The sequence below is a fragment of the Boeremia exigua genome (genome assembly GCF_020726555.1).
Source record: "Boeremia exigua strain MPI-SDFR-AT-0100 chromosome Unknown C7974scaffold_11, whole genome shotgun sequence".
Taxonomy (NCBI): Eukaryota; Fungi; Ascomycota; class Dothideomycetes; order Pleosporales; family Didymellaceae; genus Boeremia; species Boeremia exigua.
The window spans coordinates 1,498,167-1,526,133 of NW_025763528.1; the positions used below are offsets into that span (position 1 = coordinate 1,498,167).

General features: G+C 53.2%; 12 protein-coding genes across 12 annotated transcripts; 5 read left to right on the forward strand and 7 right to left on the reverse strand.

Annotated features, from left to right (window-relative positions):
- Positions 1 to 296: 296 nt before the first annotated feature.
- Positions 297 to 1,658, reverse strand: C7974DRAFT_52705 (uncharacterized protein). Its single transcript, XM_046146794.1, has one exon. It carries the CDS (start codon positions 1,351 to 1,353, stop codon positions 529 to 531), a length of 825 nt encoding a protein of 274 aa, XP_045993612.1. The 5' UTR covers positions 1,354 to 1,658; the 3' UTR covers positions 297 to 528.
- Positions 1,659 to 2,385: 727 nt separating this feature from the next.
- C7974DRAFT_475195 (uncharacterized protein) lies at positions 2,386 to 3,558 on the forward strand (the record flags this gene model as incomplete). Its single annotated transcript, XM_046146635.1, has 1 exon — positions 2,386 to 3,558. The coding sequence occupies exon 1, from the start codon at positions 2,416 to 2,418 to the stop codon at positions 3,556 to 3,558; it is 1,143 nt and encodes a 380-aa protein (XP_045993613.1). The 5' UTR covers positions 2,386 to 2,415.
- A 3,942-nt stretch (positions 3,559 to 7,500) lies between these two features.
- C7974DRAFT_52714 (uncharacterized protein) lies at positions 7,501 to 9,902 on the reverse strand. The gene is made up of 4 exons (XM_046146795.1): positions 8,843 to 9,902; positions 8,708 to 8,794; positions 7,896 to 8,654; positions 7,501 to 7,846 (listed from the first exon to the last, which is right to left on the reverse strand). Exons 1-4 carry the CDS (start codon positions 9,871 to 9,873, stop codon positions 7,645 to 7,647), a joined length of 2,079 nt encoding a protein of 692 aa, XP_045993614.1. The 5' UTR covers positions 9,874 to 9,902; the 3' UTR covers positions 7,501 to 7,644.
- Positions 9,903 to 10,132: 230 nt separating this feature from the next.
- C7974DRAFT_475197 (general substrate transporter) lies at positions 10,133 to 12,242 on the reverse strand. The gene is made up of 6 exons (XM_046146636.1): positions 11,759 to 12,242; positions 11,551 to 11,698; positions 11,211 to 11,491; positions 11,038 to 11,157; positions 10,578 to 10,981; positions 10,133 to 10,512 (listed from the first exon to the last, which is right to left on the reverse strand). Exons 1-6 carry the CDS (start codon positions 12,195 to 12,197, stop codon positions 10,288 to 10,290), a joined length of 1,617 nt encoding a protein of 538 aa, XP_045993615.1. The 5' UTR covers positions 12,198 to 12,242; the 3' UTR covers positions 10,133 to 10,287.
- A 589-nt stretch (positions 12,243 to 12,831) lies between these two features.
- Positions 12,832 to 14,951, forward strand: C7974DRAFT_366448 (glycoside hydrolase superfamily; the record flags this gene model as incomplete). The annotated part of the gene is made up of 5 exons (XM_046139845.1): positions 12,832 to 13,211; positions 13,272 to 13,559; positions 13,622 to 14,126; positions 14,185 to 14,301; positions 14,356 to 14,951. The coding sequence occupies exons 1-5, from the start codon at positions 13,137 to 13,139 to the stop codon at positions 14,949 to 14,951; spliced, it is 1,581 nt and encodes a 526-aa protein (XP_045993616.1). The 5' UTR covers positions 12,832 to 13,136.
- Positions 14,952 to 15,758: 807 nt separating this feature from the next.
- C7974DRAFT_402486 (uncharacterized protein) lies at positions 15,759 to 17,294 on the forward strand. The gene is made up of 10 exons (XM_046142717.1): positions 15,759 to 15,817; positions 15,877 to 16,009; positions 16,064 to 16,116; positions 16,185 to 16,289; positions 16,354 to 16,449; positions 16,501 to 16,657; positions 16,740 to 16,793; positions 16,844 to 16,902; positions 16,963 to 17,000; positions 17,065 to 17,294. Exons 3-10 carry the CDS (start codon positions 16,070 to 16,072, stop codon positions 17,208 to 17,210), a joined length of 702 nt encoding a protein of 233 aa, XP_045993617.1. The 5' UTR covers positions 15,759 to 15,817; positions 15,877 to 16,009; positions 16,064 to 16,069; the 3' UTR covers positions 17,211 to 17,294.
- A 512-nt stretch (positions 17,295 to 17,806) lies between these two features.
- C7974DRAFT_379660 (uncharacterized protein) lies at positions 17,807 to 18,882 on the reverse strand (the record flags this gene model as incomplete). Its single annotated transcript, XM_046140471.1, has 3 exons — positions 17,807 to 18,413; positions 18,469 to 18,748; positions 18,843 to 18,882. 3 exons carry the CDS (start codon positions 18,880 to 18,882, stop codon positions 17,807 to 17,809), a joined length of 927 nt encoding a protein of 308 aa, XP_045993618.1.
- A 317-nt stretch (positions 18,883 to 19,199) lies between these two features.
- C7974DRAFT_52743 (uncharacterized protein) lies at positions 19,200 to 20,464 on the reverse strand. The gene is made up of 3 exons (XM_046146797.1): positions 19,912 to 20,464; positions 19,825 to 19,864; positions 19,200 to 19,777 (listed from the first exon to the last, which is right to left on the reverse strand). Exons 1-3 carry the CDS (start codon positions 20,328 to 20,330, stop codon positions 19,517 to 19,519), a joined length of 720 nt encoding a protein of 239 aa, XP_045993619.1. The 5' UTR covers positions 20,331 to 20,464; the 3' UTR covers positions 19,200 to 19,516.
- A 132-nt stretch (positions 20,465 to 20,596) lies between these two features.
- C7974DRAFT_52747 (cytochrome oxidase c assembly-domain-containing protein) lies at positions 20,597 to 21,727 on the forward strand. Its single transcript, XM_046146798.1, has 2 exons — positions 20,597 to 20,995; positions 21,077 to 21,727. The coding sequence occupies exons 1-2, from the start codon at positions 20,728 to 20,730 to the stop codon at positions 21,634 to 21,636; spliced, it is 828 nt and encodes a 275-aa protein (XP_045993620.1). The 5' UTR covers positions 20,597 to 20,727; the 3' UTR covers positions 21,637 to 21,727.
- A 55-nt stretch (positions 21,728 to 21,782) lies between these two features.
- C7974DRAFT_402490 (uncharacterized protein) lies at positions 21,783 to 22,458 on the reverse strand. Its single transcript, XM_046142718.1, has 3 exons — positions 22,264 to 22,458; positions 21,909 to 22,219; positions 21,783 to 21,863 (listed from the first exon to the last, which is right to left on the reverse strand). Exons 1-3 carry the CDS (start codon positions 22,325 to 22,327, stop codon positions 21,819 to 21,821), a joined length of 420 nt encoding a protein of 139 aa, XP_045993621.1. The 5' UTR covers positions 22,328 to 22,458; the 3' UTR covers positions 21,783 to 21,818.
- On the forward strand, positions 22,459 to 24,873 carry C7974DRAFT_402493 (uncharacterized protein). Its single transcript, XM_046142719.1, has one exon. The coding sequence runs from the start codon at positions 22,674 to 22,676 to the stop codon at positions 24,432 to 24,434; it is 1,761 nt and encodes a 586-aa protein (XP_045993622.1). The 5' UTR covers positions 22,459 to 22,673; the 3' UTR covers positions 24,435 to 24,873.
- Positions 24,826 to 27,956, reverse strand: C7974DRAFT_52738 (tyrosine-protein phosphatase-like protein non-receptor). Its single transcript, XM_046146796.1, has 2 exons — positions 26,026 to 27,956; positions 24,826 to 25,974 (listed from the first exon to the last, which is right to left on the reverse strand). The coding sequence occupies exons 1-2, from the start codon at positions 27,796 to 27,798 to the stop codon at positions 25,129 to 25,131; spliced, it is 2,619 nt and encodes an 872-aa protein (XP_045993623.1). The 5' UTR covers positions 27,799 to 27,956; the 3' UTR covers positions 24,826 to 25,128.
- Between the last annotated feature and the right edge of the window lie 11 nt (positions 27,957 to 27,967).

Sequence of the window (27,967 nt, forward strand, 5' to 3'; positions counted from 1 at the left end):
AATCTCGGCTTCCAAGCTTATCTGACCCTCAGGCTTTGTTGCATCTCCTTGGTTGCCTTAACTTTGGCCAAATGTGCGGCTCTTACCATATTGCAAGGATCTGTCATTTCACAACTGCATGATCCCGTTGCACATAGCACTGTGGCCTCAAACCAGGGCCTTGAACGGGACATTAGTCTCTACTAGTGGGCTGTCAGCGGACGGTAGTCAACTGGCCAATGTATGAGACCCACATTTTGCAGGTTTCCCGCCCCCAGATAGCATCGGCTCGGGGCGAAATCGGTCAGGATCCACACTAAGATGCATAGCTAGGCAACCCTTTTATGTATAGGATTCGTCCAAGCACTGACAGGAAGTTAAGCCGTACATTCAATCTGCCTCAAGCTTAGATCGTTGGTCTCGCCCGGCACCGAATGACACACTAACGTTGGTACCGGAGATGAAATTTGTTCTACTGAAGTGACTATACAGGGTACATGTGCAAGTGAGACTAGATGATTGTGCCGTCGTTGTTTGCCTGAACACCATCTAGAATAACAAGAAACCGATGGCGCCTGCCGTGACTGTCAAGGTGGCAACAAGACCCACCGCCAAATTTGCCCCAGTTCCCTTCTCATCGTCAGGATCGCAACCCACTACTGGAGAGGTGGCTCGACACTCCTGGCTAGTCAAGGAGGCAGATACTTTAGAGGCAGTGGCAGAATCAATCGCGGGCAGACAGAGGCTTGGGGCGGGATTGGTGGCCGCCAAAACTGGGCATTTGGCCCCCCCAGGATATGTCGTGCTGGCAGGAACATCGATATTCTCTGTGATGTTCAGAGCAACGCCTGAGCTATTCGAGCATTGTGCGTTTTTTGTAGCCTCGATCAGGTCAAGACTCGGCGCAGAGTTTTTGGTTGTGAAGACAATCTGTCGTGTCATGGTGCCATCGGCAAAAATGGGGTTCTCGTTCAGCCTTGAAGGGTTCTCCGAACAGTTGCTCCATCGCAGATCCCATAGCATCAACCAGACTCCCTCGGTATCAAACTTGAGGCCGTAATATTCGAAGAGAGGCCCTTCACCGGAATGATTGAATTGTCCCACATCGAATACGTGACTGCGATACCTGGGTGAGGTGACCCGATCGCTGTCATTGAGAGGCCAAATATCCAGGTGAATTTGGCTATTGAGGTATGTTGCCGATTGCGCATTTTGGTAGGCGAAGATGAAAGGCAACCGTTCCGCAGGTGCATACGTCTCGTTGCGAGGGAAAGCTAAGTCCACTTGCACGACACCCTCTGCTCCGTTGGCTGCCGCAGCGGCAACCAGCGTAAGAGCCGCGAGGGCTGGACGCAGCCAAGGGGAGAGACGCATGTTGCCTGTTGTTGACAGGGATCAGAGCACGTGTGTAAGAGAAACGGCGCTGTGATTGTTCAATAGAGACAAATGGTCGTGATGTAAGGCCCCAAATGAAGTGCAAGGCAAAGCACTGCAGGAATTTGTAGGGAGGTAGTAGTTGAGAATGCCGAGACTACCGTGCCGCAAAGAGATATCAGCCCCATCGCTGGACGCCTTTGTGGCGAGCTCATATTAGCGGGCCGTGCCTTGCCGGGCGTTAATTGCTTGTTCCTGCATGACCGACTACGGACCGCGGGAAGCGTTGTCGAGCATCCTAATGAAGGTTATCGAGAACACCAATTAGCACCGTCTGCCCAATCAACAGCCTAGGATTAGGCTCTCTTATGCTTCAGAGTGACTTTTTTTGTGAGCCAACAACAGCCTGTTTTCCAGAGATAAGTAGAGTTTGTAGCAACACGTTAAAGAGAGAAAAAGAAGCCATATTTTCTACAATAGTTCTGTAGGGCCTTGCGCGTGAGCCTACTGTGCGAGCTGTGAAGGTCTTCCACATTTTGACGAGGCAAGACCCACTGACTGATGGAACAGCCTAGCGCTTTTTTGAGGTGCTGAATATTAGGTCAGGAGAGTTCGAAACAGGCAGGAGCCAATTCCATAGAAGCACGCTAAGAATTTGCCGTTTGCCGGCTTGGCACCAACAAGCATATCAGCGGGCCCCACCGTCATGGGAGGTTCCCGTCTGTCATCGGCCGAGAGACTACAACGATGGTGGGGCCCGCTAGTGACAACGGCATACAGCACTTGTTCTACCATAGTACAATATGACAAGCTTCGTTCAGACACGGATCGGCTCAGTATCGGTTGTACCGTATGCAGCGAGGCCGGGGTGACAGTGAAGTCTATTGAGAGACTATACTCAGTGCAGACCATCCAGGCCACCAGTCTCTTCTGAATCATGTATAAAAGCTCTAGAGTGATCCGATCTAGTTGTGGTATCAGAACATCAGGCTTCATATCTTGGACCTTATTCTTCTCTTCCAGCCTTTACTTGAGACATACGTTCATTTTGAATCTAGAAAGATGCATTTGCACAGCCTTTTCACCGCTGCACTGGCCCTGGGATCAGTTTCTGCAAGACCGGCCTTTCAACGTCGTGGAGTTGACTGCGACTTTGCCACTACTGCGGACAATGGCGCTACTTGCGAGAGCTTTGCGAGCTCTTGGGGTATGTCCGTCGATGACCTCACGTCCCTGAACCCTGGGATCCAGTGTGCCAGCCTGGACACCAGCAAGTCGTACTGCGTGATTGGCACAGTCAATGACGACCCAGTGACCACCCCATCCTCGACAACCAAGGCGACTGTCCCAGCGACGACAGTCCCAGCGACGACAGTCCCTACGACAACTTCAGCGCCAGTAGTCACTACTCCAAGCTCCACCAAGACGAGCACCACCATTTCCAGTACCACCACTAGTGCTGGTAACGGCATCTCGACCCCTCTACCCACACAGCCTAGCATGGTATCCAACTGCAACAAGTTCCACTACATAAACCAGGGTGTTAGCTGTAGCGCAGTGATTAGCTATGAGAAGATCTCTTTGGCTGACTTCTTTGCTTGGAATCCTTCAGTCAATGCTGATTGCTCCGGTATGTGGGCAGAGGTTAACGTGTGCGTCGGCATTATCGGAGGTGCCACGACGACTCCAGCTGCACCATCGACGACCACCACCAAGGCTGCAACAACTACGAAGGCTGGTAATGGCGTCACAACACCAACACCAATCCAGCCAGGTATGATTGGTACTTGTGCCAAGTTCCACTATGTTGCTCAAGGTGTTAGCTGCAGCCAGATCATCAGCTACGAGCAGATTAGCCTTGCAGACTTCTACGCATGGAATCCATCAGTTAAGGCCGACTGCTCGGGCATGTGGGCTGAAGTTAATGTTTGTGTCGGACTCATTGGAGGTTCTAAACCGACCACAACTACGACTAAGCCGAGCACGACCACCAGTGCGGGTAATGGCATCACAACACCTACACCAACCCAGCCTGGCATGGTCTCCAATTGCAAGAAGTTTCACTACGTATCTGAGGGCGATACCTGTGGCCAGATAATCAGCTATGAGAAGATCGATCTTGCTAGCTTCACGAAGTGGAACACGGGTGTTGGTTCGGGCTGCAATAACATGTGGTCGAAGACTTACGTCTGCGTTGGGGTTTAAGTGCAGGGGGAGATATCGAGTTATGTCATGGGTGACTAATCGTCCCATACCGGACGTCGTAATAACGTAATGTCTAACGTTCATGTTGTGTACAATACAAGAGTTATTCTTCCTCTTCTTCATGATACCATTCGCGTTCGCTATAGAAAACAGAAAAGTCAGTATAATCAGGCTATGGAGGATCGGTGTACCGGTGCGGTTGCATCAGACGCTTTGGGGACCTTAAAAGCCACGATTGCCGAGTTCTGGATCAACGAGGCCATATCAACAAATTGAAAAACTACTCTTAGCTTGGAGTAAAGCTGTCACTTCTGCTTGCTCGTTGAAAGAGGGGGGACTCTTTTGGCTTGTTACTTGAACTGAATGGTAACACAAAGATCCTGGAGCAATCATTACTTGCAACATTTGAGTCAGAAAACATCTCACTACCCCATACTTTGATCAGAAGCTTCAGAGTGAATATTGATTGAACTTCGTAAGGTTGAGACTTATGCAGTCACACTATAGAGACTTTTGCTCCCCACGAGTGGACTGGACGATTGTATCTTTGGCAGTACGGGGAAAAAATCTTCCCACTCGCATTGCCTCACCTTACACGCTACCACCCACACCCCTATTCACATCGTTCGACAAGAATGTATGATATTCAGCTTAGACGCACGCGCATGCTTTACATTTTTGGCTTGTCAGTCGGCAGCTTTTCTGCACAGACCATTTATTGTTCTGACACTCCAACTAAGATATAGTCAGCTATCGTTTATTGATTTTGGCTATCGCAAGACAGGTCGCTCAGGGGCCAGACCGCAGTCACTTAAATAATGACATCAATTCGCGGACTTACAATAACATGGTTGCCACAAGCTTCATCGCCTGCGTCATATTCGGTGCAATCGCCACGAGCCTTATGGCCTCCGAGACGACACTCCGCTGTCGCAAAGGCAGGGATCATTGTGAGAAATACCAAAACAATCGCGTGTGCCTTCATTGCGAGTTGTGTCTGGTTGGTTTCGGAAAGTGATTCAGAATCGCGTATACGAAAGTACAGACAAGCGGATCTGGAAGAGTGTTTGATGATTCTCGAATTCGCGTTCTGCTCCCCATTAAATAGTCTTCTTCAACGGTTGGGAGTACAGCAGGAGACTTTAGGCCTAATGTTCACGCAGTTCGGATAGGTGGAAGAATCTATGATGTCTACGCCCCGTAAGCAAGAGAGGCCCCCTGCTAAGGTACTTATGGTGACCTAAAGTCTCAGAGTCACATTATTTGTCACTGGATGTTATTGGCTCGATCTCGAGGCGCAGCTTCACAACGCTCGGTGGTTCGTAGAGAAGAGCGGTAGTCTTAACGTGATACTCAGACTTGAGGTTCCAGCTACGGGACCCTTGAGTAGGTTGCATGGCTGAGACATGGCTAGATGCCAAAGAGCTTCTAACGCTACTTACAGACATGGCTCCCAGTTGCTGGTCATCGCACAGCCCTATGCAGATGCAAGAATTGTCTTACAGTATCAAAGACCGCAGAAGACCTTCCAACTAGCTGCATAGCTAGAATGCGATCTGCAGCTTGCAAAGCATACGTAGCCAATAAAACAAGCGTAAATGGCCAGAGAATCGCTGCTGCATGTTTCAGAGAGCAATTCATGATGCACGAAGGCGATCATCAGAATCAATAGATATGCAGCCACCTGGTCCACCGATGCACTCCTCTAACTTGACCTGAGCAATTTACGCACTGTCTTAGTGCAGATCGGTAAGGCGGAATGTAGGACGCTGGGTGTTTGATGCAGCTAATACCTCCATTCTAGTTACCTGCATTGCCTCACGCAGCGGCCTATTTTGTGTCGCATCTATGTCATCGAACTTTTGCCAGCTTTTACTTTCGACTCTATTTCACTAGGCAATACTTCAGAGCTACAAGCGCTGTGCGGCTTCTTTATGTTGATACACCAGCAAGGCTACCTTGACAGACTTTCGCATTAAGCTAATCCCGCCCCACGTCATTCTGTCGCACAATTGGAGTAGTTCTGAGACGCTGCTCACGCTGCGTCGACAGATCGACAGAATAGTCCCCCGTAACTTGCAGTGTATATGATAAGCTGTCGTCATGAGCCTTGTACACAGCCTTGGGAACCTTAGGCCTTCTATCTTAGCGTTTCACAAGCCCAAAAAACAGGGGCTACAGATGACCATAGGTGTGTAAAACGCCGCTCAATGGGCGCATGGCAAGGATAAGTAAATAGATGTGCGCTAGCATGCGCCAGTGTGCGCCAGCTTCACATGTTACATATTCTTCCAACTGTACATTTGCATGACCCCATGGCGAGCGAAGTGAATTCTTGCACAAAGCAACGTTGGCTGCCTTGCGGTGGCGGCAATGTCTTAGACACAGAGTGCATCCTATTCTCGATCCTTACCTAGCCGCTTACCCCATCCCTAGTGTTTTTCTCGCGGTTGTGCACTGTAGTGTGAATGTTGAACATGGAGGTATCAGTGATAGATACGATGTAACACTAATATGGACAGTAGCAGGCAGATTAGCGCATGGGGTAAGAATGCCTTGTGGTCGCAGATCTGCGTAGATGTAGCTTGTACATGACACGATAGATTCAAGAATAGCGTGCAACAGAGCCTGTCTTGTAGTCATTTGGTTTACAGAGGATCATCTTATTCTCGTACACAGTACTTGTACGCTGAATGCATACAGGATTCAAAGCTACTATTGGTCTTGTATAGAATGACGATTGAGGTATGCATTTGGCCAACTTGAGATGTGAGCGGTGAGTGCTAGTTAGTAGTTGCGTGTCCAGGCTTGTCTGAATCTGGCCACACCCCTCACCCACCCATGACGGAGGGCACCAGTCTGGTCTGCTCGAGATATTTGTCCACGGGCGTAAATGCAACATCCGAACACAAGCAACTGCACTGCCACTCAACTATAAACTACTACTTTTTCCGAAAGGCTCTTTTAAATCGCGCATGCATGTTGTATTGCCTCTTGTATTAGAACCTGTATCTAAGCTACTTCAAAAATTTGCGACTGTATTAGCCCTGTATAGCCGCAGAATAAAGACAACCTTGTTGACAGGCAAAGATTTATAGTCTAAATACGGCTAGCAACAAAAAGAGGCTACTAAGATAAACAGTCTGTAGCTATACGGAATTGTCTAAAGTAGGCTATGTTTGAGAAGTAGCCAGTTAATCAGAAACAGGGACGCTTGCAACATGGCTTTGTAGACTACCACAACATTACATAGTTATAAAGACTGAACAAGATGCAAAAAGAAATCGCGTCACATACAACAGTGGGGATTCCCCAGTGGTCACCCACCTGAGTACTAATCCACCGGTACGTTGCTTAAATAGGGCTGAGCGAACGGGAAGCCTTGTTTTCAACGTCCTATGGTCGTATGTGAAAGTAACGCTCAAATGTTGTATAGATGTCCACAATCTTTCTATGGCATGACGTCTGTGATATTCTTGTCATCCAATCCGATTGATGTGTTCCATACCCTACGCATTCTGCTCTGCTGCTGCGGCCTCCTATCTGGTCTCCGCGCAGCGCTGTGGAGGCTGTGGACCGCCCACGCCTAAACCGCAGCCGCCAGACGTCGCTTGGCTGCCAGATTGTGGCCTTGCCCTGGGGACATCGGTTTGCCTGACACCTCTTATCAACGGCACTAGAGTACTGATTGAGACATTGTCCGCCAAGGCTCAACTCCACAGAGCGTACCAGGACGATTGGGTCGCATTTGATTTGCTTCAGGGCGTGAGCTATTGCGGCAGCGGTACATCGAGGCATGTAGGTGCGGGCTGGTGGTAAAGTTGTACCCCTACCTTAGTTGACAGGAGTATGTTGAATCATCGGCGTCAGTCGGTCAAATGTCCCATGGGTCACAGTGGCAGCGATTCGCAATTCGTAGCCAGCTGAGCACCGCGTCGGCATGTTTTAGGTATGCAACGCACAGCAACTTTACTTTCATCGCCTAGAGCAAGTAAGGTCTGACGTTACTGCTACTACCTCAGCGCTTAAAACACGGTCATTTCATCTTGCTGTTTAGTCGCTCGTTAAGGTTCGTCACCTACGATGTTACGACATAGCCATGCCCCGACAGGCTGCATCCAGCTTGTCTAGTACCTCCAGATGCCACTGGAAATCCTTGACACTCCTCGCGAATCTTCGTAAGTTCCGCTTGCCGACAAAGATAACGTGCTCCACGTCGTCTGAGAGAAGGTCCCGAAATAACTGGCACAGGGTTGCTATGCGCAGGATGATGATCATGGTGAACGTGCTGAGATTATGTCAGTCCCCCGGTCAAATTTTGGCCCAGACATACTCACACCATCCCGGGTGCGAAGAGGCAAGTGACACTGTTGGCAGATTCAACGTCGAATACCTTGATGAACCCCCGGCAGCCTTGAAGACACCGGCGGCATCGTTCCAGAATTGCCTCTCGACAAGGGTGCGTCTGGAAGTGATCCATGTTGAGTAGCACGTACTCGATGAACGGTCGGTGAATGGTGTACTGGCCCGCGTAATACCGCCCCTCCAGACGCAGGACGTTCCAAGGATCGTGCCCTAGCTCAGGCAGCCACGAAATGCCAGGAGGTTTGGGTGACGAGGCATTTCGTAGATGCGTCGGCAGAAACTGGCTCTTAAGGAGGAAGTCGTGGAGGTTCTGGTAGATAGCGCCGTGGTAGGACCATAAGTCCTCCGTGATGCGAAGGAGCCAGTTGGCGTAGTTCGCTCGCGTCATCCGGAACTGGTCCTTGCTATCGTAGACGAAGTTGTTAGCACGATTAAGGAAGCGCCGGATGGCGGCGTTGGTGCTGATCTGGAACGCCACCCGCTCGTCAGTGCGATCAAAGGACATGGATCCTGGCGTGCTGCCATCCGAACCCGGCGTAGTTCCCATGTGGGACAGCTTAGTGAGCTGTCCATTGGCTGGGTAGGGTACCAGGTCTTCGTACCGAGTAATGCCCGAGGGGAGCGTGATGGAGACTTCGGACACGAAATCGCTCTCATAGATATACGCCACCCAGTACAGCCGCCGGAATGACTCTGGGAAGGCATCAGGTTGACTGCTTTGGTTGGAGAGTCTGCATGGTATCAGAAGAGTGTAGGGTGGCACAAGCAGAAGAGGAAGGGATACAATTTTGCAAGCGCCTCGCACTTGACGGCGGCTCCGTGAGCCCAATTGAATGAATCGGCCACTCGGCCCCTGGCTCCCATGTACAGGCTGAGTGGGATTAGCATGGCAGCGATGGAGTCTCGGGTGCCTGATTACCTGGCAAGCATGATACACTGCGCCGCCTCGACGCTAACCTGAGACGAGAGGTAGCCGAGGAGCAGCTTCGCTTTCTGCCATAGCTGGTCGTCGAGGGTCTGCGATTGACCACCATCGTCGTCGAGGGGCAGATCAGATTCAAGGTGTATTCGAGCCTCCCCACGACTGACAAAGGAACCGAGACAGAGGACGAGCAGCAGCAAGCAGTACTCGGCAGTTGAGACGATGCGATCAGACGGCCATTCGTCTGGTCCCAACTCGGAGGAAATGACTGCCTCAAGGACAGAGGCGAGCTCACTAAGCGAAAGCAAGGAGAAGAAGACGTCAACTTGCTCAAAGTACGAGTTGATGCAGTTACGGAGATGATCTGGGTTCTCGGTCTGTCCCTGGCGGCCTTGGTCGTGGAAGAGCCTCCACGACTGAGGTGGCGTGCCCGATGAATCTGGCGAGATGACGAAAAATGAATCCGTCGCAGCAGTCCAGGGCACATCAATTCGAGGCCTGGCAGGCAGCACCCCTGAGTCTGCAAGGAGTCGCTGGACGAAGGGCCAGCCCAGGACGTGGTTCGCATTGGCGGTGTGCGAGAGCGGGATGGGGATCTGGCTGTCGCCGTCCGGAGCATCCCTCGATGCCGCTGTCTGAGCAACCTCGTCTGGTCCGTTCCTAGGCGCCGACGAGAAGGTCGCCCACGCTGAGTTGCGTTCCTTGAGTGGTAGTGGGTTGATGGGCTCGACTGGGGGCGGTCCGGTCCGGTCCCGTTGCTCTGATAGGAAGGCAGTCGAGGAGAAAATACGGTCCTCAAGCATTTGGATCCTCTCCAGCAGGATCTTCGTGTTGTGCTCGATTCGGGGCTGCTGGCTGTCCTTGTAGATGCATTCGACATCCTGGGCCGTGCACAGGCCGCACCTCGGTTGCGCCGCGTCGCATCGCGTCTTGCGGTTGCGGCAATTCGTGCATGCTTGCCACACCCGTCGTCGGCTGGGAAAGTAGTTCGAGGCGGCAAACGAGGTGGTCGACGCTGCATGGTTCATTGCTAAGACGGGTCCTCGTCTGGACGTGCTTGGAGAGATCGACGTTAAAGTCGAGGACCTGAGGGTCCGCGTGAGCGCCTCGCCCTCGGTAGCCGCACAGTAGCGACCCAATTTGGTTAGGTCGATTGTTGACGAACTGTGTCTTCGAATGGGAGGGTACTAATGTGCTACGTAATGGACTGCGTGTATATAATCCGCAAAGCTTCCACCATTCACATCATGTAATGTCTTCACTTAGTATTGTTTTTTTTTTGAGGGGCTCAGATTAAGAAGCTCGTTTTTACTATGTTGTTTCCACTTTACAAACATCCAACTTCATTCTACGAGTTGGAGAAGTATTCAGACTTGATCCTTCCATACACTGATTGAACAAGATTGTGTGTGGGTCGAACACGTGCCCAAGCTATTGACATCTTATGCCTTGCGCTCCGCGTTCTCGATTTGCTCAACTACGCCCGCAACAGCCTTGCCACCGGGAACCATAACATCCGCAGCCTCCCCATCGAAAATAACAGCGATCTCTTCCAGAGCTTTGCCCTTGGTCTCGAGGAACCATCCGTATGCGATGAAACTCTCTACGAGAAGGATGACAACGTAAACAAGGTAGTACTTCCAGCCAATGTCCTGAAGTCCGATGGGCTATCCAATAAATGTCAGTAAAATGATAATCCATAGGATCCAGCTCCGTGCATAGTGAAACTTACGTTGACGTATTGGTTGACAAAAACGGCCATTTTCGTGGAAAATACATAGGTCGCCATCCCCTTGGCGCGGATCGAGAAGGGTAAGACCTCGACTGAGTACGCAACAGGGAGCGGAGAGAAGGCGATGCAGTAGAAGAACTGGAATACAAAGATCAGAGCTATGACCGCGATGCCTGCGGACTTGTTATTAGTCTCAGCAAACCGCGCCGAAGCAATTGTCCAAGCGGTAAACATGGCCAGCATCCCCAGGGTTGACGCTCTAAAAAGGGGCCGGCGGCCGATTCGTTCTACAAAGAACGCGCTGGTGAGGGCGAGGCCGAAGTTCCATATATTGATCAAGCCATTGACGAGGGCCTGGGTATCTTTGTTCGTAATGCCGACAGAGTCCAAAATCCGGGAGAGATCTACGAGTGGCAATTGTCAGCTCCGGAACAGATGTGCCACAGAGATCCTCACTCACAGTATGCGACCAAGCCGTTACCACTCCACTGGCTCATGAAGCCCATGCATATGACGAGGAACATGCGGTAGCGGTTTCCGGGGGTGCTGACCATCGACTTCCAGGTTGTCGTGCCGGCAACTGACTACTGTTAGTTTGCACATCCAAAATTCGGGCTGAAGTGCAATACGTACGCTTCTCGTGGTCAATGGCGTTGCGGATTTCCTCGAACTCGAGCCTGACGAGCTCGGTCTCTTTGCCTTCCCCGTGGTATTGCTTCAGGGCAGCCAGCGCCTCGTCGTCACGGTCCTTGGAAATCAGCCAACGGGGCGACTCGGGGAGGAGCCAGATGGTGGACAGTTGAAGTAGGCTAGGTCCCATCTGGAGCAGTGAGGGGATTCTCCAGGACCAAGTGCTCGGAATACGCCGCGTGCCGTACGTGATCCAGGCTGCTGCGATGCTGCCGAGGAACCAACTTTCATCTCGTATTAGCTTCTTGTTCTTGAGCCTTGGAGCTCTGGGCTGTCGTCTTACCAGGTGTTGCAGATGGCCGTGACCGTGACTCTGTCTTTGGGGTGCGACAGCTCACTGACCAAGCTGGGTGAGGCTGTGGTGGCAAAGGACAGGCCGAAGCCGAGAATGAACCTGCTGATGACAAACATGGTGTAGTTGACGCTTTCGCCTGTTATGCAAAGTCAGATTTCGCCCGCCAGCCAGCCAGGCTTATGAGGGGAGTACTCACACTGGATGATAGCACCAATAATCATAATAATGCTTCCTGTGGTGATTCCCCACCGTCGGCCGTACTTATCTGCAACCCAGGGCGCGATAGGGGTGGAGCAGATACTTCCGAGCGACATGATGGCGCTGATCAGCCCCAGTGTTGCTCCACGTGGATTTCCAAAGAAGTCGTCCCAGTAGGACACCGTCTGAAGTGAGTTCATCATGCTCCCATCGAAACCCGATGTGGCATAAGACACGACAGCGGCTGGAAAAAGCAGGAAGTAGAGGCGTCGGCGTGCGGCGGAGCGGAACCAGATTGGGGCTTCGCCAGCAAGCTGGGTCATGCGACTCGGTTGACTGACACCGTGAGTCCCTCTCTCGGAATCACCCTGCTTCCGAGCCAGGCGGGTGACTTGATCCTGGCGAGGTGCTGGTAGTCGCTGGCGGAGTGCGTTCATGTTGGAGGTTTTCGACGGTGCCGTTCAAGTTCGAGCAGCAGTGCGGAGGGGGGGGGGGGGGGGGGGGGGGGTTAAGAAAGGTCAGGGGTGTGGTGAATGGGCCCTGAAGATCCCATCGGAGGGGACCTTGCGTACTTTATATCCGCGAAGTGTCGAGGGCTACTTTATCCCAAGGGAATAGTGTTGTCGAGCCGGGGTAAGTCCTGGTGGCTAGCCGAAAATCGGCTGATTCAACGGAAGAGTTTTGGGTGCGATGCAAGCTTTGCGGCTAAAGCATTCTGAATTGATCGAATACAAGCTCGCTAATCTCCTCAAACCAGGCACTTGGGAGGGAAAGTCTAGGCGCCGGGTGAATTGCATGACGGTCTACGTCGTCGCGATACGGAGACGCTCCGAAAGATTGGGGAAGGCACCTACGGGGAAATCAGGAGATGTTTCGCGTGCGGGTACCCCATGGGGGACTCTTGTGATCGAGTTTGCTTCAAGTCTGCATGTCTGGGCGTTTTTGGCTCCAGGTCGGCACCCATTGACCAGTCAGAGGTGTTCGGGGGACCTAAAACTGGTCCCCGAGGTGGATCCTAGCGCGGGGCATCTAAATGCTTGCCCCGACGGGGCTTGTTCGGTGCCTCCCCCGAGCCGCCTTCGCCTATTCCTCGAGGTACGAATCACGGAGAGCAAGTGGTGAGAGTAGGTATGAGAGAAATACAGTTCCAAGATCGTCACTCAATGTGGCCGAGTGGCTCGCCATTCATACTAGCTACCACACATCCTCCCGACGTCGGAGAAAGCAGCTTCGTAACCTAACTCTAGTTATATAACCGGGCTCGTATATTTAGGAACTCTTGATCCTCTCTCAAGGTCCTCCGTGACGAACCAGGCCCGACCCTCACGCCCGTTCTTTCCATTCACCATTCCCCACCTGTACACCATTCATTCGATATGGCATCTGGGATTCTCAAGACCTCTGGCACGCGTATCGTGGATGCCAAAGGCCAAGATGTGCTCCTTAGAGGGGTATGTAGCACCCATCGCACCCATGTATGTTTGCCCTTGAGCTTTCGCTGACTAGACCAGACAACTCTTGGTGGCTGGATGATGATGGAGAACTTCATTAATGGCTTCCCCGGCCGAGAGCACCAGATTCGCGCGGCACTGCTCAAGGTGCTGGGCAAGGAAAAGTACGACTTCTTCTTTGACCGCTTCCTGGAGTACTTCTTCACCGACAAGGACGGCGAGTTCTTGGCCAGTCTGGGTTTCAACTGCCTACGCCTCTCGTTCAACTACCACCACTTCGAGGACGACATGAATCCTTTCGTAATCAAGGAAGAAGCGTTCAAGCACATAGACAGAGCGATTGAGATCGTAAGCTTGCCCATAATGACAGCCCTATTTTTGCGTGGTAGCGGCTGACAACATCTCTGCAGTGCTCGAGACATAACATCTACACGATTCTCGACCTCCACTCAGCCCCCGGTGGCCAGAATCAGGACTGGCATTCCGACAACCCCACCTGCTATGCCGCCTTCTGGGACCACAAACACTTCCAGGATCGCGTTATCAATTTATGGCAGGCCATCGCAGAACGATACAAGGGCAATCCCTGGGTGGCTGGTTACAACCCACTCAACGAGCCTGCCGACGAACAGTGGACGCGGCTGCTTTCCTTCTACGACAGGATTGTGCCGTCTATCCGCGAAGTCGACCCGGACCACATTTTGTTCCTCGAGGGCAATACATTCAGCATGGACTTTACAGGCTTCACCACAACGTTCCCCAACTCAGTGTACGCCATCCATGACTACTGCGGTTTCGGCTTCCCAAATCGCATAGGCAGATATCAAGGCCAGAAGGAGCAGGACGAATACATCCGCCGGATGTACGACCGCAAAGCCGCATTCATGAAGGAGCACAATGTGCCAGTCTGGAATGGTATGCACTTCCAGTGGTAGCTTGAATAGCGGATACAACAGCTAACATAGATATCAAGGTGAATTTGGACCCATCTACGAGAAAGAGGAATACAACCCGGACTGGCAAGTTCACAACAACGAGAGATACAACATGCTCGACAAACAGATGGCTATCTACACTTCAGAAAGTATTGGTAGGTTCCCTTCATGGCTCACACCTGCATGTACCGACTGACTCCTGCTCATAGCCTGGAACATCTGGACATACAAAGACATCAACGTCATGGGTCTCGCCCACGTCTCCCCAGATTCACCCTGGCTCAAACTCTTGGGCCCCATGATCCGCAAGAAGCACGACCTAGCCGTTGACCCATGGGCATACGATGACGCACATTTGCAAAAGGGCCTCTTTGGCCCGCTGCACCAGTGGTTCGAGGAAAACGTTCCGGCACAGTACAGCAAGAAGTATCCGTGGCAATGGCGCATGCACATGCACGTGTTCCGCGGAATCCGCGGTATCACTATGGCTGAGTACATGATCCCCGAGTGGGCGGACTACTTTAAAGACAAGACATTCGAGGAGCTCGATGAGCTGGCAGCAAGCTGGAAGCTGGATAATTGCATTCAGCGAGAGCGGTTGAATGATCTGTTGTCGTTCTATGCGCCGATGCGGGCGGACGATCAGAGGCTCGAGGGAAAGGTAATTCCATCTGCTGTGGAGGACACACCCCAGCCGGGCCAGGTCAAGGACTCCGTCTCAGGCGTTGGCGTCTTTGAGTTATCGCCGGAGGAGAAGAAGAAGATGGAGACACCGGTGGTCCAGCTTATCTCGGTGGCATCATAGGGCGGAGCCTAAAGGGATATGATGATCGAACACTGGAGTGGCTGAAAGGGCTTTTATGAATGGGACGGTCATGAATTGGGACCAGCAATAATACCTAGGCAGACAGTCTGATCAAGCTCAAACTAGTATTTCTCATGATCAAGATAAGATAATCCTCAGGCCCTAACTTCTGAAGCAACGTGTTGTGTTAAAATCGTTGGCAATTGGTGCAGATCCCTACAACTATGGAACAGATTGCACAGTGTAGCTACAGACCATGGTAGCAATTAACAAACCATCCTATTATTAGTTAAATCTTACGTTGTTGCCCTGCAGGACGTCTAACTAGACTCCTATAGCCAGTTAGAGGCCTTTACTACCTACAGGTACATCTCTGTTCCATGCTTGGGAGGGTCTGCACATTCTTACAAGCACCGATACTATTGCACATGCAATGCAAAGATAGGGCAAGGACACGGATAAAGACGACATTGATCACGCCGTTAGTGATGTAAACTCGTAGTGAACACGAAGACTGTCGTCCAGCGTACACTTGCGCGCACAAGGACTAGCGGGCCCTTAAGATACCGCCACTTCCGACAGTAACCTCTTTAGTCGAAGCGGTGTGCGATTGTGATGTTCCAAGAACCCTCCTTCCCACATCGGGACCCGCCAAGGCAACGCAGATTAAAGATACGATGATCTACTCCAGGCAGTTCTGTAGTAAAAGAGGCGGCTGCCCGGTAGCAATGCTTCCGTCGATTAATTCACACCTCGCAGCTGGTAAATATGGTTGCTGCGTCTCTGTGGTCGTGCCTTCTCGTGGTCGCCGCGTGCGTCTCGGTTTCCGCTCAAGACGTTGGGCGCGCAGCCGAAGCCGAAAGAGTGTATGTGCATTCGAGAGGAGTCCTAGGTGTGTGGCTTGCTTGCTGACGGGTTGATATAGGGCTTTTGGGTGTGGCACGCAGAATAAAGTTGTACCAACATCCGCTTCCGGAGCTCTTCCACGGCAGATCAAGAAAGAGACTATCGTTCGGCCGAGGCAGGCAGGCAACTCATCTGTGCTACTACCGATTGATGTAGGATTCCCTAGACATACAAGCAATATGGTATCTATGGCTGATACTTCGTAGGTTGTCATGCAGGTCATAAGCGCTGATGAGACGGAGGAAGGCGGAAACATCAGGTATGACGGTGTGCAACACAACTTCAGATGGGAAGTACTCGGCGTGGTAGCCGCTAACCGAGACATAGTGATGAAACAATCGATGCGCAAATGAAGATCTTGAACAGTGCTTTTGAAGAGGTTGGATACAAGTTCACCCTCGTGGAGACGACTCGCACGATCAACGCCCATTGGTACGTCTCCTTGAACCTTTCGATGCAATCCCTACGCCATTCAAGCCGCTTACCATTGTACCAGGTACCGGGACGTCAAGTACTATTCTCCAGTTGAGACTGAGATAGCAACAACGCTACACAAGGGAGGTAATGCAACGCTGAATGTTTACACCGTGGGGTAAGTCATACGCCCTAGACTGTACCGAGTTGAGCTAACCTAGTCTTCTAGTGCGAACAACAGCACCGATTATGCATGGGCTACTACAGCCTCTGAGGTGCAGTATCGTCCAGAAATGGACGGTGTCTTCATCAACGGCACAGTGTTAGTTGGAGGAAGCAATCCTGAGAAAAGCGAGGGCAAGACGCTTGTTCACGAAGTTGGCCACGTACGTCTCCATTGCTCTGAAGCCATTCTGCTCATTTACAAAAGAAGGGCTGCCTGAAGCTAAAGCTAACTGCACTATTTAGTGGTTTGGTCTCTATCACCCTTTCTCATACCAGTGCGAATTCAGTTTCGACTACGTACGTTCATTGATTCAGCCTCGTATCGAAGCTTCTAATCATCTACTCAGGTCGACGACACTCCGCACGAGATGCTAGATTACTCCGACCCAACAAGTTGCGAACCCAGGTAAGCCTCTGCATCCTCTAGCAATGTCACCGGGCCTCGATTTACTAACACTGAGGACAGAGATTCATGCCCCGACCATCCCGGTGTAGATCTTATCTGTAAGTGGAAAATATAGTATCAGCACTTATAGAACGGCAGACTGACGTGCATCGTGCTTTGTAGATAACCACATGGGATATGCCAAGGATTCGTGCCGCACTTCTTGGACACCCGGACAGATTCAAAGGATGCGAGAGCAGGTGGCGAAGTTCCGCGGTGTTGTTTATCCTGGGATTGATGTTAATAATATACCAGAAGATAGCATCTAAAGGTGGAATAGTACGTGGCCTTTGTTTCAAAGGTGATGCAGTTCGGCCAAGGCAGTACGTAGGAAGCATGTGTATATATTACGGTCTAATGAGCACTTTAAATCTGTACAAGATGTGTTCAGTTGATGCACTACCTTACATATAGGACGTTACTGCAGGTTGTCCACATCAGGCCTGCACATGTACCTATGATTAGCAGTCTAGTCTTGTTCTCAATCAAGTGCAGAAGCATTAGAAGTTATCAGCTTCTACCGTTGTCTGTATGAGAGTGGCGATGTGAGGATGCATAGATATCACGTGTTACCTTTCCTATGTCTGGAGCATCACGAATTGAGTGCAAGGAAACGTTGTGGGGATAGTCAGTCCATGATGAAAAAGAGTATCATTTGTGATTGGCTATCCGACGTAATCCATACTAGTGAAGCGGATAGACGCCAAAATCGCCATGATATTGAACACCCCAAATTGCAACCCACATCTGTGAGCGAGATGCCGCATAACCTTCATATCTCAGTCTCGAGATCTCCGCCAAAATTGCACCGTCGTAAGTATGCGAGCTTTGCGTATCATTGACTGCAGATGCATCAAAGAAACGCTCAGGCAACGAGGGCTACTGCCACCACGCCGATAGCGAGAGCCACGAGAGAAGTGCCGAGCTTCTGAGCAGCGCCCTTGACCTTTTGGTTCTCAGCCGCCCTGTTCTCGACGTTCGGGGTAGGAAGGGCGAGGTGCGAGTGAGCAGAAGTCGCGTTAGGGAAGAAAGGGGTGGGATGAACGAGGGAGGAGTTCGTCATTGATGCAGAGTAGAGTACGCCGGTCGTGGTGCCGTTGATGACGGGCAGCGACATGGACGGGAAGCTGGAGTGTGATGTGCAGTTGACCCTTGGGGGAACGGAGGTTTGAACCGTGAACGCAGGCTCCTCGCTATCGATGGGATGAGGAAGCAGCAGAGTCGAAGTGGTCACTGAGGGGTGGCTGGTGATTGGGGCTGCAGGGAAAGAAGTCGAACCGACAGGAGCGGTCAAGGTGCTGGTGATAGGGGCAGCAGAGGGAGTCGAATCGATAGGATCATCCGAGACGCTGATAGTCGAGGCATCAGGAAGAGGGGTTGCACCGATAAGGGTGATGGTCAAGTACTCGGTCTTCGTCGTGTGGACCGTAGTCGTGGAATCCGGTTCTTCAGATTGAACCGGGGGAGCGACCCTAGCACGATCAATACATAGCACGACCAGAACATTCAAGGAAGAGAGCTACTTACACGCTAGGAGCACTGGTCAACACCGGAGTCGGCTCAGCGCTGGTAGGCGTCACCGTAGTAGTCTTGGTGATCGTAACATGGACCGTGGACGGTTCGCGAACTTTGCTGGTCTCCGGGCAGACGTAGGTGACGGTTGTAGCGTAGCCGTACATCATGGCTGGCGCAGTGCAGAGATTGGGAAGTTCGGGGCAGATGCCCTCGGCCTCGCCCCTAGGCAACATTTCGATCACTTCTCCATTGGAAACGCGGTCGTACATGGCCTCGGCAGTGACGCCAGCTCCTGCATATCAGTATGATTACTCAAAACAGAATTGTGTCCTTCGTGTGGCGGCACGAGGGAATTGCGCGGAAAGAAAGTGCGGAGTGATACCTACCAGCGACTGCGGCAAGCGCGAGCGTGCGAAGGGAGTTCATGACTACGAAAGTGGTCGAAGTCGTGGGGAATGGGTTCAGAAAAAGAACGTGATTGTGTTGAAAGAGTGCGGAGCCAACGGGTGGAACGAGTGTGGGATCGTTGGTGAGGAGAGGAAAAAAGCCGGGGAGGGAGCAAGTGTAAGTGAGCGCCGATCGCAAGGTTCTTGGCAACGCGACACGGGGTGAAGGCGAGATGAGAGCTCTTTACAAGATTGATCAAAGGTGAGCCAGTAGCAGAGCAGCAAATCGGTATGACGGTGAACCTCCGTTTGTGTTGTTGTGTCATACCCGCGTCGCTCTTGCCTGTTTCGTGCTTTGGCAAACGCGCTCTTATTGGTAGCCTGCATCGTCGTCGCGTGCCATGTGCAATAATCCTCAGGTGCTTATTTCAATACATCCCGGCTTTCTGGGTGGTGCCGCCCTTTTCGTGACCGTAATCTTAGTTGTGACCAGGTCGAAACGACCTACACATGGCAGGTTGTGCTATGGTACTACCAGCGAGATCCAAGCAAGAACTTCAGACAGTGGAAACCGATATCGGGACCAGTGGCGGAGACACCCTATGTCTACCAATCCAACAGTCGATGCTATCTTGCCTATGCTCCATGCAATTTCCAGTGACGCCCAGTATCGATCAATCGCCATACAGGTCCAGTAAGTGGGTTAGCATCCTTCGCTGGAGCTCCAAGACCTGGCTTTGTGAGATCTTCATGGGACTTTCATCTGCATTCGTAGCAATCGTCTCGTCCTCGCTGGCCAGCAGGTGCGGCCGCACACCAAAGAACGGCACTCCAAGTACTTTCAGCGCTGACGTCTGCGACTCCACCATTGCTTTGCTAGCCCGGTAGACCTTGGCATCGTATTGTGTAAGCTCTTCCTGTTCACGCTCCGGAGTCTAGCGCGTGTTAGCTTGTGCATGCTAAGCAGCCTGCACGGTCGTACCCGAAGGAGAGGTGTGTTCTCCAAAAGACCTGGCAGAGATCTAGAGAGGTCAGCCAGGTTCGATACCAAGAATTACTCCAAACCTACAATGCAGCTCGATGTGTTTGTTCATTCTCCTTCTTTAGAACATGCTCTTCGATGAGGCGCGTTCGACCGGCTTCCCACTGCCTCACGTTACCCTCTTGGTCCTTGATTAGCTTGCGCACTGTGATTGTGAATTGCGGGTTTTGTGCCGCGATTTTGCTAACGCATCGCAAACCCTGCTTCCAGTCGATGATAGTTGCAGGATCGATCAGGGGCGTGGACGAGCGCACTTGAGGCTTTGGGATGGGCTGAGGTTGGAATGAGCGTCCGGCCAAGCGAGGATCTGCCGCGGGTTGTTGTTGTGGCACGTATTGGTCCTGAGGCTGATGCTGTCCTTGCTCCTCGGGCTTCGAGAGACTGGCAAGTGTCCGGAGGATGGCATCCAGGTCCATGTTGGCCGGCAGCGCGTTATTCTCCGCCATGTTGACAAGCAAGTATTGGAATGAACAGCTCGGTTCAAGGCGCGGTTGTAGCAGCTAATCCAGCAGTGTGCACGTGAATGGACATGGCGCGTAGTGGAAGCCAGGGAAGATCGAAAGTGACAAGAGTCGCGTTCGAGTTGACGAAATGAGAACCGCACTCTTCACTCCTTCCTCAAGCCCTGCAATGCATGTGAAAGCAAAAAATCACAAGAATCGGCCGTGAGATCCAATCACGGAGTGCGTGATCGACAGATGAAGTCGGCAGCTCTATGACCCGCATGCCGATGTCAAGATCTCAGGTCTTGGCAGCCTCTTCGATGATCCCAACTTTTGTCGAATCATCCGATCTCCACATCGCACCTGCCACGCCCACCCCTCGTCTCCCCCACACATCAGCATGTCGAAGCACGTCAAAGATGCCACGCGCTTCACAGCGACGGGAGTATGGGCGCACACAAGACCGGGCGGACGCGCCTCGACGCTGCAATTCGCCGATCCAGCACCCAAGAACGAGACGCCGCAGCAGAAAGTCAAGAGGCTGAGGGAGGCGGCGAACAGGGCGAAGATGGCGCAGGTCACCAAGTGGGATTACGCGTATCTGTACGGCCGAATGGCTGCAGATGCGGCGCATAGGTTCACAGTGTATGGGTTGATTTTCGCAACCGGTACGTCTGCTACGTGCAATACGCCCAATGCTGCCGCATTGAGTCTTGTAAAGTGAAAATCCAGTTACTCATAAATTACAGGCTGTGTCGGTGTCCTCGCCGTGTTCTCAATAGGCGACATGGTCGTCTACAACCGCCGGAAACGCGCAATCTACTTCGCAGAACAGGAGCGCGAACAAGCCAAGATCCTCGAAGCCGCCCGAACAGCTGTCGCCGCAGGAATTGCATCGCCTGCGCAGGCGGCCCTCGTCGCAGGTATTGCCGAGGAAGAGGAGGCGATGGAGAAGAAGAAGGCCGAGAGGAAAGCGCCATCGAAGCTGTTGTGGTGGCTGCACGGCGACTGGAAGGAGGAGAAGCTGTTGGAGGAGCAGAGGAAGGCGGCGCTGGCCGAGTTCAAGAAGACAGAGGCCGAGGGGCAGAGCTCAGGTGTCAATGCTGGCGTTGCGAGTGTCACTGCGGCGGTGCAGGAGGCACGGGACAAGGTGGCGGACAAGGTCTCGAGCACTCTGTCGACAACATCCACATCAACGCCAGTTGTCGGCGGTCCGCTTGACCAGGAGGCCGCGCAGGCGACCCAGAAGATTGAGCAGAAGGGCAAGGGCTGGTTGGGATGGATGTGGGGATCCTCCAAGAAAGAGTAGGATATCAGATTGAGTAAAAGGAGGCAACAGACCTCCGTGTACTATACTCGACATCAGCTTGTACATCGCTGTTTCACTATCATGTATGCATCGCGGAGTTGGGCGGCACATGTAGACGGGCGCTGGATATCTGTCATTCATGTCTATAATTGCATATCGATCATCGCACGAGCAGCTTCTGTCTATTGATTGCCTCGCCCCGAGACGGGCATGTAGCTTTGGCGGCGCTGTGCAACGTTAGTACGAGCCTCGCAATCAGAACTGGTGCTTACCTCTCGCCATTGGTCTACCCACGGCCTCACGCCCGCATACCCCAGTAATCCCACCGTCGCAGCGATGAAGGCCAGCACCACGACCTGGTCCTTTGTCGAGTCTCGCTGGAAACACGATGTGAGGACCTTCTCCTCCTTCTCACCCTTGCAGAAGCTGTAGCCCAGACAGAACTGGCGGTTGCAGTCGTTGCAAGACTTTCTATTCGCGCGTGGACGCAGTTCGAGGTGCGGTTTCGACGTGGTGGAGGGCGCGTCGAGGGCGACTATGGTGCTATTGCCGAAGCAGGTGCATTTGCAGTAGGATGTCGGTGCTGTGGTGGTTAGAGGCGAAAGTGGCGGCGGGCGAGAGACGTACATGCGGCGAGAGACAGCGATAAAAATGCAAAGAAGGTCAGAACAGCAAGGAGGTACCTCCTCATGGTCGCGGTGGTTGTTGTACAGTTGCGCGACGAGTGCTGGCGCGTTGGTGGCGGTTGGGTGCGGCTGACCAGGGTCCGCTCGGTTTCCGATGCACAGTCGGCGCGTGCTTACAAGAACACGACACTCGCAGTCAGCGATGATCTGGGGTTTCACCTGATCTCACACAGACTCGAGGGTTGACCAGGTTCGGCTGTTCTTTGACATCCCAGTCCGACAGCTCGCCGCGCTTTGACCTGATCGACGACCAGCAGGCGCTAAGGCCTACATTTTCCTCCCCACCGCCGCGGTCAAGTTGCACGCGCAGAACAGCTTCGAGCTTCGGATATACACGGTCACGGCGACTCAATGCCCGCGACACAGGCGCCTGCTACAGAATCGGATAACACCAAGACTGTCAGACTGCACATTACGCCGTTCAAGCCTGAGCTGCTAAAGGTCTATCTCGCGCCATCAGTCCTGCCGCTTGCGCGCAACATCTCCTACCACGCCACTGAGACGTTTCCCGAGAGAGGATTTGGCTACGTCGAGCTGCCAGAGCCAGAGGCGCAGAAGATCAAGAAGAAGCTCAACGGTGCTACGCTGAAGGGCTCAAAGGTGCGCATCGAGATGGCCAAGCCCGAGAAGCGCAAAGCGCGCGAAGAAGCAGACGCCGAGGAGAAGCCTGCCAAGCGCTCAAAGAAAGACAAGAAGGAGAAGAAAGAGAAGAAGGCGAAATCAGAGAAGCGCGAGAGGTCACCTGGTGTCTTTGACGGCGTGGAGCTCCCAGAGGGCCGCAAGGTCAAGCGTGGATGGACTGAGCCTGCTTCTGCAAAGACTAGGAGCAGCAAGGACAAGAAGGACAAGAAGAGCAAAGACGACAAGCACCAGGCGAAGCCGTCCAAATACACCAAAGATGCCGAGCTCCTCTTCACAGCGAAGCTAGAGCCTGTTGCTGCGACTGAGCACACGCACAAAGAGAAGAAGAAGGAAAAGAAGGAAAAGAAGGACAAGAAAGAGCGCAAAACCAAGACCAAGGAAGTCATTATTCATGAATTCGAGAAGAACACCAAGACGCCTTCCTTCCTCAAGGTAGCCAAGGTCTCGACCGAGAAGAAGCCTCCAGTCGACTACATTGATGGCGTAGGATGGGTGGACGAGGACGGCACTGTGGTCGAACCTGAGACGAAGAAAGCAGCGCACAGCAGAGTTCTGCAGCTCGTGGATGGCCAGCCGTTGAAGGAGCCGCCGCCAACAGACTCTCAAGGACGACCAATCGTGAAGAAAGAAGCGCCTAAGCCAGCGAAGAAAGAGAAAAAGAAGAAGGCCGCACCACCACCAGAGTCATCGTCCGAGTCTGAAGTGGACGACGATTCGAGTGTCGTATCGAGCTCCTCCGAAGACTCCTCCGACTCCGACTCCGACTCAGACTCAGACCCAGAATTCGACAACGACTCAGAAGCAAGCAAGAACTCTCCCGCCGCCTCCCCCGTCCCCTCCCCAGTCCACTCCAAACCGGCCTCCAAACCAACCCCCAAACCCATCCCCGCCACCCTCTCCACAGAATCCAAAGAAATCCACCCCCTCGAAGCACTCTTCAAACGCACCCCCACACTCTCCACCCCGACCAAGCCACCCCCCATAAACACAACCTTCTCCTTCTTCGACAACGAAACCACCTCGCCGCCCGCCGCCACCTCGCCCACCGACGCCGCGCCCACCACCCCCTTCACGCAGCGCGATCTCGAGTGGCGCGGCCTGCGCAGCGCCGCCCCAACGCCTGACACCGCCGCCATCGGCCGCCGGTTCAGCTTCGACTGGCGCAAGGGCAGCGCGGACGCCGAGGAGGACGCAGAGCTGAGCGGCGACGGGGCCGCGGAGGCGCAGCTCAGTCTGAATACGCGGGCGAATAAGGGCAAGGGGCTTGCTGATGTGGTTGAGGAGGCTGAGGGCGGTGAGGACGGCGAGGCTGCGCCGGCTGGCGAGCCCAAGGAGGATAGCGCGTTCAAGGCGTGGTTCTGGGAGCACAGGGGCGATATCAATCGTGCGTGGAAGAAGAGGAGGCGCGATGCGCTGAAGGCGAAGAGGCAGGTTGAGAACCGCAAGGTGGCGGGGAGGCGGGTCGTGTAGAGCAGCGGGCGTTGAGATGTATTGAGGAAGCTATGAAGGACAGTGGGAGGTCGTTAGATGGGATGGAGGAGGGTGTTTGGGCTTTGATGCGTTGTTGCGGGTACTCGAGCCTTCTGGTGATGGGGCTTGTGGCACTTGTTCTGTCCTACCGCTTCTCGGTGGTTTTGTGGATGGAGGCGTGGGTTTCTGGGGGCAGAGTATTGGCTTCTGCACAGATATACGACTCCGATGGCGGTGGATGGCAGGTGTACTGCTCAAGCGCTGTTGGACATACCATGTATATATGGGAGACATTTGTGATTACGCACCCCACCAAGGCGAGAGCAGTGTGGTAACAGCAGTGAGGCCGCACATGCAAAACGACAAGATGAAAGATTTGAAGCAGCAATTTGGAAATACGTCTTCAATTGTGTTCTTTAGCCATCGCGACCATTGCGCCTGATTCCATACTATCCAAGCCCGTCGCATCAAGCCAACCCAGATCCACGCCGACTCGCCATGATACCTATGCATTATACACACGCCCGAAGCAATGCAACGCCGACCCATGATCCCACACAGCGAACCGCAAAAAACACCAATGCTAACAACTGTGCGCCCACACGCCCTGCTCATGCATGTCGTGAATCTCATGAACCCAGTTTCTCAAAAACTAAAAAACAGACAAAATGCATGCAATGCGGAGAATCCCGGTCTAAGCGGCCTTGGCCTGGACGTGCTGCTCGTTCACCCACTCCAGGACGCTTTCGTAGCAAAGCACAAACTGGCGCAGCGACTGCACCATGCTGAGACGCTGGAGGCGGAAGTCCTCGACCGTCTTCTCAACGAGATCTAGATCGTCTTTGCTGATCCACTCTCCGTTCTCGCGGCGGTTGGGTGACCCGGCGTCGACGTCCATTGGCGTGGGTTGTCGGCCGGAGCCGGCTAGCTTCTGGCGCTTGAGCATGTCGAGGACAGAGTCAACAGTGCAGAATGTACCAGTGCGGCCGCAGCCAGCAGAGCAATGGACAACAACCGGACGGCTGTTAGCCGACTCGGGCTTGTTGGGGGAGCTGACGCCATTGACAGAACGGACGACAGCATCGGTCTGCTCGATAAGACCGAGAAGGTGGGTCGGATGCGCTGGCGCACCGAAGTCAGGCCAGTGGGAGTACTGCAGCTGCGTGATTTCGCGCATGCGCTCGAAAGGCTCGTCGTCGTTTGAAAGTGTAAACTTCCGCACGATGACATAAGGCTTTTCAGATGCAGGAGGTGCGGCGGTCTCATCTTCATTAGGGTCAGGGAAAAACGAGGTCCTCGGTTGCGATGCTGTCGATTTCCTCTGGCCGAGAGTAGGTCTGTTTGCGCTCGAGCGTTCCTTGTGGCCGTGGATCTTGGATGGCTCGAGGGAAGCACGATGCTCTCCGAGCTGCTTCAAGTGCAAATTGCCAAAGTGCTTGTCAGACCAATAATTGTGCGCTTTGACTTGTCCACCCTCCTGCTCGGCGGTAAGCATGACAATGACGCGGGCATCCTGCTGCCAAACAACGTTCCAGAAGTCCTAAACATTTGTCAGCCGTGATTGCTTAGTGTGATGTAGTGTAAGACATACCTTGAATGTAGCGGGGATTGGACCCTGCGTCGCGATGTAACGCTTGTTCGAGTAGGCGGCTTGGACATGGTTGGCGTTGATGTAATCACACGACCCATCTGCACAACCCTCGAGCTTGACTCGAGAATGCTCGTACGGCCAGATGTTGTTGTACCGGTTCTTGGAACCCTTTTCGATACCAGCAATTTGGATGTTTTTGGAGACATCTTTCTGCCCTCCAGGGGTCCCGTAGACAACTTTGCCTGAGAGGGCCTCCTGCATGCGCTTCTGTTCCTTCTTCTCAATGTGTAAGAACTTGTCAGACACGCGCTTGCCCGCGTCCTTGTCATCTGCGGCGTGCTGAAGCCACTGCGGAACTTCCTCTTTCGCAGATGTAGTCATGGACGCGGGCTTCTTTACAGGCATCTGGCCAACACCACCGATGAGGTCCATGTTTTGACGAATGTTGCCGAAGAAGGGGTTTGCAGCGTTCTGCGTAGCGGGCATTGGGCAGCCACCGATGACTGGTGCAACTACAGGTCGGTCAATGTTGAGCTTGAGGGCTCCCTTCATGCCCGATGTCGAGATAGGGCTTTGGGAGCTCGCTTGTGTGACCCAGTTGGGGAACTTCTGTGAAAATTCTAGGAAGCCACCGCGGATGATGAAAGTGCTGCCACTCCAGCCCTCACATGTGAACTTCTTGAGTGTGTTGATGCAAGTTGCCGCGTCCTTCATTTGCGCTGAGTTGGAGTCGTAGACTATGATGTGTTTGCTGTTCCTCCATTTCTCGAATCTTTGCTTCTGTTCGTCGTCTTTGAAGGTCTCTGCCAACTTCTGTACATTGAACGATGCTCGTTTGAGGAGTGTTGTAGGTATGCAAAGACTAAGTGCGCCTGCAATGCGAGATTTGGCGTATTGCGTGGACACTCGAAGGTCGAGCAGGAGCACCTCCTCGACCGCTGACTCTAGGATGTTAAGGATGTGCTGAGGGGTCGCCATAGTAGGCCCTTCGGTGTTGGTTTCACCAGAGATATTAGCAGGCAGTGTCTCTGCCCGCATCGATTGGTGATGCGAGGTTCTTGTTGGCGGCAAGGAGGGCCGGGGTGGGCGGATCTCATCGAACTCGGCGATGGCATCTGTGCGCCCGAAGCCTTCAAAGGAAGCTGGTGAATTTCTCCTCGGTCGGTCGGGGAACATGGATGCATCGGTGGAAAGCATGCGTTTGGGGGAGCGAGGCTTGGGCGACTTGGGCGATGAATCGCTGCTGCCGTCGTACTTTTCGACGGTGGCTTGTGTAGTGTCCCTCATCGACTGTGGAGATATAGGCGGCTTGTAGGACCCAGTCAGTGGGCCCTTTGTGGGCACGGCAGCCGAGAACGAGCCAAAGTCGAAGTTGCCCAGAGCGAATCCCTTTGCGTTCTCGGAGGCCTTCCTGAACTGCTCGAACTCGGGATTCTGCTCGACAGGAATCATCTGCGGCGACGCGGCGGCGGTCGAGCGCACGTCTGACGTCGGTGGACTCCAGTTGCCGCGGATGTGCTGCGCCGCGCTGGAGGAGAAGTGGTCGCCATTGACGGTCAGGCCAAAGTAATTCGGGCTCGGCGTGCCCGGTGCCTTACTCTTCTGCACGACATGGCTCGGGGTTTTGGCGATGCCGTTCATGCGGGGCGCGAGAGGCGGTGGATGGGCCCTGGGTAGGGTCGTACTTGGCTTCGTCATGGGCGTCGATCTGACGGGTCGCTGTGCCGAGTAGGAGGTTCCTCGCGGTCTGGGGGAAATCACAGGTGTTGACATGCTGAGCAACTGCACGATGGTGTCGACGTAGCAGGTGTGGCTCTAGCGGCGGTGCAGGGGCGTGGTAGGCAATAGGTACATGAAATATGGATCTCCGTGGCGTTGATTATAGTTGGTGCGGGCGTGATGGCCGGGGTGGTGTGCTGCCCGGCAATTTCCAGTATGATGT

Coding starts and splice junctions, on each gene's coding strand:
- C7974DRAFT_52705 (XM_046146794.1), bottom strand. CDS start 1,353: ATGCGTCTCTCCCCTTGGCTGCGTCCAGCCCTCGCGGCTCTTACGCTG.
- C7974DRAFT_52714 (XM_046146795.1), bottom strand. CDS start 9,873: ATGAACCATGCAGCGTCGACCACCTCGTTTGCCGCCTCGAACTACTTT. Junction 8,795..8,842: donor CAGTGTATCATGCTTGCCAG/GTAATCAGGCAC, acceptor AATCCCACTCAG/CCTGTACATGGGAGCCAGGG. Junction 8,655..8,707: donor TGCGAGGCGCTTGCAAAATT/GTATCCCTTCCT, acceptor GATACCATGCAG/ACTCTCCAACCAAAGCAGTC.
- C7974DRAFT_475197 (XM_046146636.1), bottom strand. CDS start 12,197: ATGAACGCACTCCGCCAGCGACTACCAGCACCTCGCCAGGATCAAGTC. Junction 11,158..11,210: donor CGCCATTGACCACGAGAAGC/GTACGTATTGCA, acceptor AACAGTAGTCAG/TTGCCGGCACGACAACCTGG. Junction 10,982..11,037: donor TAACGGCTTGGTCGCATACT/GTGAGTGAGGAT, acceptor TGCCACTCGTAG/ATCTCTCCCGGATTTTGGAC.
- C7974DRAFT_402486 (XM_046142717.1), top strand. CDS start 16,070: ATGCAGGTCATAAGCGCTGATGAGACGGAGGAAGGCGGAAACATCAG. Junction 16,117..16,184: donor GAGGAAGGCGGAAACATCAG/GTATGACGGTGT, acceptor ACCGAGACATAG/TGATGAAACAATCGATGCGC. Junction 16,290..16,353: donor CGCACGATCAACGCCCATTG/GTACGTCTCCTT, acceptor CCATTGTACCAG/GTACCGGGACGTCAAGTACT.
- C7974DRAFT_52743 (XM_046146797.1), bottom strand. CDS start 20,330: ATGGCGGAGAATAACGCGCTGCCGGCCAACATGGACCTGGATGCCATC. Junction 19,865..19,911: donor CAAACACATCGAGCTGCATT/GTAGGTTTGGAG, acceptor TGACCTCTCTAG/ATCTCTGCCAGGTCTTTTGG. Junction 19,778..19,824: donor AGAACACACCTCTCCTTCGG/GTACGACCGTGC, acceptor AACACGCGCTAG/ACTCCGGAGCGTGAACAGGA.
- C7974DRAFT_52747 (XM_046146798.1), top strand. CDS start 20,728: ATGTCGAAGCACGTCAAAGATGCCACGCGCTTCACAGCGACGGGAGTA. Junction 20,996..21,076: donor TGGGTTGATTTTCGCAACCG/GTACGTCTGCTA, acceptor CATAAATTACAG/GCTGTGTCGGTGTCCTCGCC.
- C7974DRAFT_402490 (XM_046142718.1), bottom strand. CDS start 22,327: ATGAGGAGGTACCTCCTTGCTGTTCTGACCTTCTTTGCATTTTTATCG. Junction 22,220..22,263: donor ATCGCTGTCTCTCGCCGCAT/GTACGTCTCTCG, acceptor TAACCACCACAG/CACCGACATCCTACTGCAAA. Junction 21,864..21,908: donor GGGTAGACCAATGGCGAGAG/GTAAGCACCAGT, acceptor AACGTTGCACAG/CGCCGCCAAAGCTACATGCC.
- C7974DRAFT_402493 (XM_046142719.1), top strand. CDS start 22,674: ATGCCCGCGACACAGGCGCCTGCTACAGAATCGGATAACACCAAGACT.
- C7974DRAFT_52738 (XM_046146796.1), bottom strand. CDS start 27,798: ATGTCAACACCTGTGATTTCCCCCAGACCGCGAGGAACCTCCTACTCG. Junction 25,975..26,025: donor CAATCCCCGCTACATTCAAG/GTATGTCTTACA, acceptor ACAAATGTTTAG/GACTTCTGGAACGTTGTTTG.